We start from the raw sequence: 12,223 nt of genomic DNA on the forward strand, positions 1-12,223 counted from the left end.
GGTACTTTAAGCCCTAAAAATTACTAGACATTTAATTACAATATTTTAATAATATTGTTAAGATAGTTGTATGTAGTTAATCACTGTCCAAATTGGGTATAATAGGAAGTTCCTTTTAAGATCAGGAAGGGGAAAACTAGTGAAATGAATACTGACTTAGACACAGAAAGTGGGTTTGAGTGTATTAATTGGTCTCATAAATAAAGTGACATGCTTAATAATAGTTGTATTCAGTGAGAAGTGAGGAAAAGGATACATTGCTCAAATGCTGGAAGTTCGTGTTCATAGCAGGCCACTAGTTCCTATTTTGAACTTTAAGCCACACTGAGATAAATAAAGCCATAATTTCTGTGTTTTCTGATATGCCTCTCATAGCAACACATTTATCTTCCACAGATTGTCACAAATGTAAAGAATACATTACATGGCTTCAAAAAAATGCATGGAAGAGCATTTGATGATCCCTACATACAAGGTGAAAGAGTCAAACTTCCCTATGAGCTTCAAAAGATGCCAAATGGGAGCGTAGGGCTGAAGGTGAGTTTTGCAGTTTCCATGCATACCTACTGCTGTCATAATCTGCGTCATTATTTTGACAAGCAAATAGAGATTCTGCTTGGCTGTAATTTACTTCTCAAATGAAATTCCTTCACTGAGCTTTCTATTTTAATTTTCTTAAATTCTATAAAGGCTCTGGATATATGCATATCCATCCAACCTGGGGGAGGGAAGGAAAGGAAGAGTTTTTCTTCGAGTGCTTGTTCATGTCAATTCCAATCAGGTGTGTGTGCGCGCACTTGCACGGCAGCTGTAAAATTTTTCCCCTAGCAGCATCCGTCGGGTTGGCCTGGGCACCCCCTGGAGTTGCGCGTTCATGTTGCTCAATATAGAACCCTGCTGACCCGCTACCCCCTCTTTTTACCACCTGTGACGGTTAGCTGGAACGTCGCATAGCTCTTGCCTTGGCAAGTGCCGTTAGCAGTGTCTGTTGTACAAAGTTGTTTACTTCTTAGTATGGTTAGTGTGTTAGTGTTAAGGTTTCTTCTTCCCCCCCCCCCCCTTGGTTCCCCAGCGCCGTGGCATGCCGCGGTCCCCTGGGTTTAAAACTTGCGAGGCCTGCGGTAAACGCATGCTCAAAAGTGACCTGCACACTTTGTGCTGGCAGTGTCTAGGAGAGAGTCACCAGAAAGACCAGTGCAGGATCTGTTGCGGGTTTCACCCTAGAACTTTGAAAGACAGGGACCAGCGTCTCAAAGTTCTGCTGATGGAGGCCGCACTCCGGCCCCAGTCAAACCCTGGATCGGGCATCCCGCGCCTAGCACCTCCTCCTTGGTGCAGAGTGCCCTGGCACCATCGTCCCGGGATCTGGTGCCAAGGAAGGACTCCTCACGAGACTCTCGGCACCATCACGGCTTCTACTGCATGCAGCCAGCGGATAGGCACCAGTCGCAATCACCGGTGCCTCAGAAGAAAAAGAAGCTGGAGAGGGGCCTTATGTAGTTGGCATTCTTGCTGCATTACACAGATGAATACCAAATTATACTCAACATATTTGTAGTGTTACACAATGTTGTTAAAGGCTTTGGTTGCTTTTCCTCATCCTTATTGGGTCTATTCAGCTTTCAGTTTAACATAAGAGAGATTAAGGTCTGCTTCTTAACATGATCAGGGACTCCATGACTTGGTGTAAGGCGAGCTGGCATATGCAGTGCCATGGATTAATTGATGTCATGCTGTCCTTGCTTCGATACCAAAATACACTTCTATCCAAGCATCATAGCTACAGGACTAAGATAGGTTTTCTGGCAGGGGAGCTCTTCTGGTAATGAATTGGCATCTTTTTCCTGGAGTGCTTACTGTGCAGGGACACAAGCCATTTTGGATGAGAGTATACAAGTGTAACTTGTCCACATCAGTGTGCTTTCTGTGGAAGTTCTTTGGTGAGTTGTGCCTGTAGTGTATGGCCTAGGGATGTAAACATCATTTAAAAAGTTAACTGTTTAAATTAAAATTACATCGTTTAACCAGTTAACTGATTAAAGAGAGAGGGGCTGGGGTCGCTCCGGCCGGCGTGGCCGGGGGCTAACCGTTAAGGTCGGTTAACAGTAAGCCTAATGCTTACTGATTAACATTTTACGTCCCTGGTATGGCCACAGTCATGGCACTAGCCCTGAACTGTTGAGGTGGATTCAGGTGCTCGATGGATCTCTGGAAATTCAGCTCTTCCCTCTAGGCTAGAGGTGGGGAACCTACGGCCCATGGGCCAAATTCAGGCCACTGCTTAATTTCATCTGGTCCGCAGCAAGTCTCCACGCTGCGGGCCGGAAGCTGGAGCTGTGAGCACTGGCTCACACTACTGTGGGGGGAAGCTAGGGTTGCCAGGCCGTTAAAAGTCTGGGCGGCTCCACGCAGCTCCCCGAAGCGGCCGGCATATCCCTGCGGCCCCTCAGGGCAGGGGCAATCAGGGAAGCTCTGCGTGCTGCCCCTAGCGCCGGCTTCACAGCTCCCATTGACCAGGAACTGCGGCCAGTGGGAGCTGTGGGTTGGTGCCTACAGGCACCTTGCAGAGCCGCCTGTCCGTGCCTCCGCCTAGGGGCTGGACATGTCGGCCACTTCCAGGAGCAGCACAGAGCCAGGCCAGGCAGGGAGCCTGAGTTAACCCCTCTGTGTCACCAACCAGGAGTTGCCTGAGTTAAGTGCCGCCTGGCCGGAACCCGCACCCCCTGCCCGAGGTCGGAACCCTCTCCTGCACCCCAACTCCCTCCCAGACCCTGCACCCCCACCTGCACCCCAACCCCCTCCTCCAGGTCGGAACCCCCTTCTGCACCCTAACTCCTGCCCAGATCCCACACCCCAACTGCCTGCCCCAGCCCTGAGCCCCCTCCCGTACCCTGAACTCCTCATTTCTGGCCCCACCCCGGAGCCTAGGGGAAGCCCCAAGCTTATGTGCCCCCTCGCGGGGGCTGTGTGGCCTGCAACTGATTTTTTTTTTTTTTTTTTTCCTCTGGGTCAATGGCCCCTGATAGAAAAAAGGTTCCCCACCCCTGCTCTAGGCCGAGATCCACTTCCGGGTGCCTCCCCCTGCTGCAGGATGCTCTGGGACTGGGCAGCAGCCCCAGAGGTTCCTGCAGCTGGAGGTGACTTGTGGAGTTGGGTCCCATCTTGGCTGGGCTGGAGAGGGACAGGACTTGTCCACCCCTGGACAGCTGCTCGGGGGGGGGAAGAGATCAGATCCACCTCCGGGAGCCTGCGACCCCTCCACCCTCAATCCCCTTTTGGGTCGGGACCCCCACAGTTACAACACCATGAAATTTCAGATTTAAACATCTGAAAACGTGAAATTTACCAATTTTTAAATCCTATGGCTGTGAAATTAACCATAATGGACCATAGATTTGGTGGGGCCTTAACTATGAGGAAAATGAAAAGCATTTTTTCTCCAAAGTAACTTTTCATACACCAGCTCCTCTTCGTGATTCTACCTTGGATGTCATTGGGCTTCATTGAGTTTGTTGATGGCTTTTGCATCTCATGCTCACTATAGCACAAATTTAGTTTACTACCTTCAAATACAGTAAAATATAGGGCATGACCTTTAACTTGGCTGCTTTTTTTAACTCTTACTTGAATCTACAGAAGTCAAGTTTGAGGAAAACTGGCTTGATAATTTAAACTGTGAATACTTAAGTTCAGCAAGATAAAAGTCTTATTTAGTTTGACTCAAAATTAAGTGCGTGCCTACACAGTCTGTTAGTGTGTGGCAAGTTGGGGGTTTAAATCTATGGTGCTTTGGCCCTTGCTACCATGTTTGGCCCTTGCTACCATGCACGAAAAATTCTGTAGTGCACTTTGACATACTGTTCCTTCAAAGCATTAACAGACAGTGTAGACAAGCCCTAATGTGATTTAGAATATTGCGTAGTAGCAACACCAGATTAGCTTTCCCTATATCAACGTGTGTGTACCACTCTCTTATTAAATCTCAGTCCTTTCTCTTTAGCCTGTATGGAACCTGATCCTTTAATATAATCATTTTAGCTACTGTCCTGTATTTATGTATTTAATAGGTGGTGCAATGCTGAGTTGTGCAGAATTACTAATATTTAATTGGTTATCTTTGTGTATGTTGGCTGCTTTTTTAACAGATACTTCAGTGCTTTGAATGTCTCCCAAGTTAATACAGGTCCCTCAAGGATTTCTGCACACAAATGCAGCCGGCCAACTCAAATCCTTTGAGTGAAATAAGCAATGTGTAGCTATAGCATCAGTTGATGTTATTTTGAGTGCTGTCTGGGCTCATGGTGTAGTGAAAACTTAGAGAAAGATATGTCACTGCCCAGAAGGGCTTGAAATCTAAACTAGACAAACTCTAAAAGAGAAATTCAAACATGTTACTTTTTATCTCTGGGAGGAATTTGGTTTGTTTTCTGACTTGACATATGATATGTTTGGTTCCATCTTATTTTTAATACTTGTGTTTTTCTGCTCCTATTTGAAATTTTTGAGAAAAGATTTAGAAAACTCTTGTCTAAAACAATTAGATGCTATCTTGTTAGTGTGAAATGACACCTACTGTCCACCTACAAAGTGGTTGCACTTAGGACTTAAAGATCAAAGAAATATTGGGATGAAACAGCCCATAAAACAAAACATTTCTTTGTACTGTGAAAATATTCATGTCTGCTTTGCAATTGTTTAATCTTGTGTTTCAGGTGCGATACCTAGATGAAGAGAGACCATTTGCAATTGAACAGGTTACAGGAATGCTTTTGGCCAAGCTGAAAGAGACTTCAGAAAGCGCACTAAAAAAACCAGTGGCAGACTGTGTGATTTCAGTAAGTTGTGATATATTTACCAGAGTTCTGCTTATGGGTAATTGTATGTAAACAGTACATTTTAATAGTGTGTGAACTGGAAAAGAGCCAGGTGAGGTGCTGCCAGAAACCACCCAGAACAAAATAAAACTGTAAATATATGCTGAAAAGCACAAAATATATTCTTAATATCTGATACCTATTCACCAAAAAAACAACAGGCAGATCTTGTGTAGAGGTTTTATACTCCATGGGGTTAAAAGCCAAAATTTGCTTGATGACTTTGTGGTGTTCCTCAGACAACTCTGGTACAGCAGTAGGCTTCCTAACACATGCTACAGAATTTCTCCCGTCCTATAGCTAGATCTTAGACCTACTGTACAAGAAGTGTAGACCAGTTATGCAGAAACTTTGTGATTCTGAGGGCCCCACCGGCAGTTCTCCTGAAATGTGAGAGCTATACCTAACTTGTGTTTTTTCTACACAATCTCTCAGTTCTTTTTGCTTGTGGAACCACAATGTTAAAAAATAGTTTTCATAGCACATTTTGGATGCCAATGTAATATGTACCATACAAATAAGACAGAGACTCTGCCGCAAAGAGCTTCTAATTTAAAAAAATAAAACAACTTTGGTTGTGCCTTTTTGTGTGTGTGATCTTATTTTTATTTAGCTTCATTCTTTCTGCCTCCCTTCTGTTCTTCATTCTGATACACTCTTCAACCCCTCCGGAGTTAAGCTTGAGCTGTAGCTTCCTGTAATAAGGAGCCTCAGGCTTTGGAATTATTTTATATTTTTGTTTCTTATGTTTAGATAGCTTATGCTTTTGGGGTCAGACATGTCTTGGATTTGTTTAGAAAGTGAGCCAAAATTTTACTGTGCTATATAAATGTTTAAATATTTTCTCTGTTAACAAAAAGTTAGTTTAACTATTTACTAAGATCTAAACCTTGTTTCTTGAAATCTTATGCTATCTGGGATTTTTTTAGTGTTAAATATATTAAATGTAGTTTGTGTTTAGAAACACTTGTGCATCTTGCATCTGGACTTTCACTGATTCTGTAAATCTTGACAATGCAGGATATGTATTTGTCTTAATACCAGTTTGGATAATTGGAACTTGTAATGAAGAAACTTTTTAAAAGATCTAGCAATTTTAATCAGTCTGTATTAACTAAATATGATTGGCATCTTAAATTTCCACGGTAGTCAAATTTGTGGAATTGTTTTGTTTTATGGCTATGTTAACTTTTAAAGTGAGCATAGGATTTTGTGTGTCATGAGATTTGTATAATGGAGTACAACCTTTGTTTGAAAACAGGTCCCTAGTTTCTTCACTGATGCTGAGAGAAGGTCTGTAATGGCAGCTGCGCAGGTTGCAGGTTTAAACTGTCTGAGGCTGATGAATGAAACTACAGCAGGTAAATTTGATACTTGCTAGAAGCAGACCAGGAATAAGTTACACACTTTTTAAACAGTCTCTTAAACTTCGAAGATTGGATTCTGAATAATCATTACATAACCAATTGCATGTTAGAAATATATAAAGTAACCTACAAAATATTGATAGTTTAGCTGTTATGCTTTTCTTTTCTGAAAGTCCAGTTAAAATACTACATCTGTTCTCCACTTTAATAATAATAATAATAAAAAAAGTCTTTGGAAGGTGAGGGGTATGGGTGGGGTGATTTTTTTTTATTATTGTTATTATTTAATCATTAAAACCAGGACTGCTACATTCCAAGCACCATGCCACAGAGTGCTTTGTCTATGGTTTGAGACCAGATAGCTCTTCTCAGTAGTATTTAGTTTCAGGGAGATGGATGTGTTGCAGAAAAGATCCTCACTCACTCACGCACACGCACACACACGCCAATCAGATAGTTATTTTGTCACAAGCTAATATTTAAGAAATGGAGGAAAGATTCAAGTCTGAGGGCAAATAGTTCCTACAAATTAAATAAAATACAAGAAAAATACATCTAGAAGCCATAATCTTTATTCTTCTTTGAGGCCTCAATCCTGTAGGCAGACGCTTAGTCAAATTGGACTCTGTGGGGCCTCAAGTGAGAGCAGATTTTTACTGAGCATACTTAGAAATGACTTCGATTCTATAACTTCCCACAATCCCCAAATCAAGCCAAGAGTACTAGTCTGCATGCCAGAGTGTGACCATACCATGTTTCAAAGTTCATCTGGTTTTGGTGAAGTCCTACTAATGTATGGCTTAAATATATATTACAATAGGGAGTCACATTTTTCCTTCATATTTGAAAACAAGAATAATATAAATTGTGTTGAAATGCTGACTACAGTAGTCATGACTGCCCATGCCTTTATTAATAGACCATTAATTCTAAAATTTCATCATGAAAGATGAATAGTAATCTGAAAAGAAGTTGTGGAAAACTAATTGTTACCAGTTTAGTCCCTCCAGTGATTTTTGGGAATAAAAGAATATTCAGATCTGTTTCTTCTCTATCAACAACGATGTAATGTCTCCCTCTACACTCCAAATTTGTTAGTGTACTTTTGAATTCCTTGCCTCCCCTGGCAACTGGATCCATTATCCTTAATTAACAGGTGCAATAACATGTGCATCTCTTGGTTACGATATGGACATTTTGTCAGTCTGACATCTGACAAAATGCTTACTTCATAGTCATTATGAAGTCTCCATCCAAATCATATTTTTTTCTCTCCCTCAAATTTAGGTACATATCTTTCTCCGCTTCTTATCCAGCCTGTCTCAGCCTAGAGTCCAGTTACAGCATTGGCACAAACAGCATTTGTATGAGTGAGTAATTTGCTCATTCCAGTTGTCCATTGCTGTATTACAAATTCTTCAGCCAATCTGAGAGCCATGATTGATTACAGCAGAAGGTGGATCAAATTCTCATTTGCCAAAAGAAGGGTGGCTGTGATGAAATGCTTCCATTGTAGGAGAGTCAAAGTAGAGTACATTGTGTGGGACCCAGGTGGAGCAATTTAAATCACAGTGACTTTTCTAGAGTGAGGAGCTGGTGGCAGGGAGCTTGGCTGGAGCAGAGCTGGAGCACTCCTTCCCCACCCTCTCGTGGGGGTGGCCCATGCCCCGCCATGCCCTCCTGGACGTTCTTCCACACTCTGCTAGGGGGGGCGTGCCCCACAGTTTGGGGACCACTGTCCATGGCATGTCCTTTTTCGAGTGATGTTCCTGTGGGTGCTCCATTTCAGGTGTCAGTGCATGCCTGAGACAGAGAATTTTAGCAGCAGTGCCTGTCTGGGTTGCACATGCGTAATCCCTGTTTTGCGGTGCTGTTGGCGCCATATCCATCGCAAATGACCTGACCCCCTCAGTTCCTTCTCAGAATGGATCTCCTGGTGCATTCACCTCTGCTACCAACAAAACAATTTACAACCTCCACCGGGGATCAGAACTCATTCAGCCAGATCTATAGCAATTTCAGTAGCCTTTCTAAACAGTGTACCACTCATAGACATATGCAGAGCAGCTACCTGGGCCTCTGAACATATATTCATAAAGCATTACGCAATTTACCGGACCTTAGGCTCTGATACACTGCTAGGCCTAACAGCACTATCTTCAATCACTCAGAAAACTCCGAAGCCCCTTCTGTCAACAGAGGGGGCACTGCTCTGCAGTCAAGTGGAGCACCCACAGGGACATCACTTGAAGAAGAAAAGATTATTACCTGATGCAGTAACTGAGGTTCTTCAAGATGTGTGTCCCCATGGGTGCTTCACTACCCACCCTCCTCCCCTCTACTTCGGAATTCACACTATGTACTCTACAGTAAAGAAGGAACTGACGGGGTCAGGTCACATGTGCCAGATGAGTTGCCAACGGCGCTGTGAGGCGGAGATGGCGCATGTGTGACCCAGATGGGCACTGCTGCTGAAATTCTCTGATCAGCGGCACAGAGATGCACAAACACTTGAAATAGAGCACCCATAGGGGGACACATCTCGAAGAATCTCAGTTACTGCACCAGGTGAGTAACCTTCTTTTATCTTTGTCACTTTAGAACAAAATCATTTGATGTTAACAAAGTGAAAATTTGTGTAGACTTTCAATATATATTATCGCAAGTGAATTTTTGTACAGTCCTAATTTTTTTTAAAGGAGCCTTAAGTTAGGCTTTATTTTTTTATTTTTTAAACAAACAAACTTAAATTATTGAAAATTGCTTGAGACTTTTTTTTTTTTTTTTTTTTTTTTACAGTTGCACTAGCTTATGGAATTTATAAGCAAGATCTACCAGCCTTGGAGGAGAAACCAAGAAATATAGTCTTTGTAGATATGGGACATTCTGCATACCAAGTTTCAGTTTGTGCTTTTAACAAAGGAAAACTGAAGGTAAGTTTATTTTTACTACATCGTTGCACCAGAGGCAATGCTCTTAATTGGGACAATGCTCAGGAAACCAGTGGAGTGAATTTCGGAATGGTTAAATGTCGTGCCTGGTGTGGGCAAACCTGTTTGTAGTAAATACCGTATATATACTCGTTCATAAGCCGAATTTTTTTAGTAAAAAAGGGAAGCACCAGAGACGGGGGTCGGCTTATGAACGGGTTTAGAGAGGGAGAGGTGGGACACAGCCCCTCCCCCCAACAGAGGCAGCACAGCCAGCAGAGCCAGAAGGGAAGAGGCAGGGCCAGAGTCTCTCCGCTTCTGGCCACGCTGCTCTCCCCCCAGCCTCCGAAGCAGCTGCAGCTCTGGGGCTGGCAGGCTGCAGCTGTGCTGCTCGGGCACACACCCCAGAGCAGGCTGCGGCCGTGCCGCCCGGCCCAGCCTACTGGAACATGCTGCGGCTGTGCTGCCCAGTCTGGCCCGCTGGAGCAGGCTGCGGCCGCACTGCCCACCCTGCTGGACCACCTCCAGCCAGTCCAGAGACATCCTCCCCTGGCCCTCCCCAGATAAGGTGGGAAGGGATGGGATGGGGAGAGTGTCGGGGTCCCGGGCTAGGGGTGGGGTCATGTGGGGGGTGGTCACGGGTTACTCCCCTGACCCCCAACTTCTCCCCCTCCCCCCCCAAATTTCCGCACCAGTTGCTTCCCGGCCCATCAGGGTTAGCAGCTGGCGTGCCGGGACACTTGTTTACCTAGGTTTACCTCCGTGCCTGCGGACACGAGGTATACAAACCATCTCAGCCCGCCAGCGGCTTATCCTGATGGCCCGGGAGCCAAAGTTTGCTGACCCCTGAATTATAGTCGGCTTATGAATGGGTCATAAAAATGTTCCATTTTTACTTATCCATCTTGGTGGGGGGTCGGCTTATAAACAAACCAGCTTATGATCGAGTATATACGGTATGTATGAAACAGTAGTAACTAATAAAAGCTTTCCTGCATTCTAGTTGTTAAATGACTATCCTTCATGGTATTTCTTCAGCAGCTCACTGTAGAAAGAGAATGTTTAGCCACGCACCCAAGGAATCTCTTTGAGTAGAAGTTAGAATTGGAAAGTGTGTGCATGGCCTTAAAGTCCCATCTTTTATAGACCAACAGTACAATTATCTCATCTCTAACTTGAGAAGTCACAGAACCAACTTCTCTACTTTCTCTCCAGTGTAAATGAAGCTTTGCTGAACTTCCTTGAGAAATGAAATGGGCTATGGCTGAATTGCACTTTCCCCAGCCATGCATTGAAAGGGAGTGGGGGAGGAGAGTTGACTCTTTGCACTCTAACTTAGGGATGTTTGCTAAGTATACTTAATTCAACAATTTTAATTTTGTATCTGTGAGACTTTCTGCTTTCAAGACTGGGGTGGTAGTGGCTTAATTCTTTTTTATCCTAGACTACGTTTGTCTTCAGTAACAAAACACAGTGGCTACAAAAGTTGTGCGAAAAATTAAAGTGCTCTGTGGTCTCAGTTCTTTTTAGATAAATGCCCTAGGCGTGCTGTGCTCTGAACAAGGACATGCATACCCAATGGAAAACTTAAGCAAGAAAGAGTATTAGCAGATTTTACTTTCTCAATGGAATGGCATATTTTTACATAGGGAGATTGCAGCATGACAAGATAAAGATCCCAGTTTTTCCTTCTGTATGTCCAGAACTTCTCAGTTCTATGTGCCCGTAAGCTTCACGGAGTGGAGGGGAACATTATGGAAAATGCTGATTTGGCAGAAAGTAGAGGATCAGTATATACTTGACACATTTTACTTCTATGCAGATCTTGGCTACTGCTTTTGACCCTTTTTTGGGTGGCAGAAACTTTGACGAGGCTTTAGTAGATTACTTCTGTGGGGAATTCAGGACAAAATATAAACTGAATGTGAAAGAGAATGCTCGGGCACTGCTGCGCTTGTATCAGGAAAGTGAAAAACTGAAGAAACTTATGAGTGCAAATGCTTCTGACCTCCCACTCAACATTGAGTGCTTCATGGATGACCTTGATGTCTCCAGTAAGATGAACAGGTACAGTACTGCATGTTACACTAACTCCAGCCAGAATATGGTGGTTTTAGTTGTGCCTGTAACACAGTATTTCTTCTTCTACAGAGCTCAGTTTGAACAGTTATGTGCTCCTTTCCTAGCTAAAGTGGAACCTCCTCTAAGAACAGTAATGGATCAAGCTAGTAAGTAGAAGTTAATTCAGGGTACTATGTTTTGTTATCTGGCTCAAAAGAAAAACCGCTAAACCTTTTTAAATACCATAAAAAGTTAAAAGATGCAAAGCTAAGCAATGAAAAGTTAAATGTCAGTTAAGGTCGTCGAGGCAAGCTTAATTTGCCTCCCTTGCAATGTGTGCATTACAATATGGTCTATACTTATGTGATTACATAACTTTTTCTTTAATGGGATTTTTGATTCAAATATGGCACACATTAGTATGTATCTCTGATTTATTGAGCACCATTCATCCTGAACAATGAATGTGGTGGGGTTCTGAGGAAAAAAAATGGAATATAATCATGGAGTTAAGGAGTATCATGCTTGCACTATGGATACAACTGACCAAGAAACCTTAATTCTTGTTTCCTAATTTTAAGTGTTTGACTTTGCAACCTTTACATTTCTTTTAGCATAGCTTTTTATATGTAACTTGCTTCCTATTTTTCCTTTAATAAAAAAAAGATTACATGATACTGAAATAACCCTCTGCATGAGTCATCAGAAGTGTTTGAAGAGTTGCAGTAGCTGCTTCACAACAATGCTCAGTGGGACTGGGGAGCGTGGTCAGTGCAGATGGAATTATGAGACTTTAGGAGCAAAGCCTGCAGTGTAATCCCTGCAGCATATGTGAAAACTTCCTTTTTGGGGGGCTAAATAAATCTAGACGGATTTTCAGAGACAGAAAAAGGCCACTCTCTGATCTACCCCTTAAACATATTAAAAGTAAAGGGAAGGAAAAATTGTGAATATCTTTTGTGAGCTGACATAATAAAATGTGACTAGATAA

General features: G+C 43.1%; 1 protein-coding gene across 3 annotated transcripts in view; it reads left to right on the forward strand.

Moving 5' to 3' along the window:
* HSPA4L (heat shock protein family A (Hsp70) member 4 like) overlaps nt 1-12,223 on the forward strand; it is a 41,707-nt gene that overhangs the window by 7,594 nt on the left and 21,890 nt on the right. For 2 of the 3 annotated variants that reach the window (XM_065404646.1, XM_065404644.1), the window contains exons 3-8: nt 397-537; nt 4,713-4,835; nt 6,136-6,235; nt 9,041-9,174; nt 10,994-11,238; nt 11,323-11,399. In XM_065404646.1, the coding sequence (XP_065260718.1) occupies nt 397-537; nt 4,713-4,835; nt 6,136-6,235; nt 9,041-9,174; nt 10,994-11,238; nt 11,323-11,399 (820 nt within the window). The remainder of the gene's footprint in view (nt 1-396; nt 538-4,712; nt 4,836-6,135; nt 6,236-9,040; nt 9,175-10,993; nt 11,239-11,322; nt 11,400-12,223) is intronic. The other variant, XM_065404645.1, reaches the window with a different exon arrangement.

Source organism: Emys orbicularis, chromosome 5 (genome assembly GCF_028017835.1).
Source record: "Emys orbicularis isolate rEmyOrb1 chromosome 5, rEmyOrb1.hap1, whole genome shotgun sequence".
Taxonomy (NCBI): Eukaryota; Metazoa; Chordata; order Testudines; family Emydidae; genus Emys; species Emys orbicularis.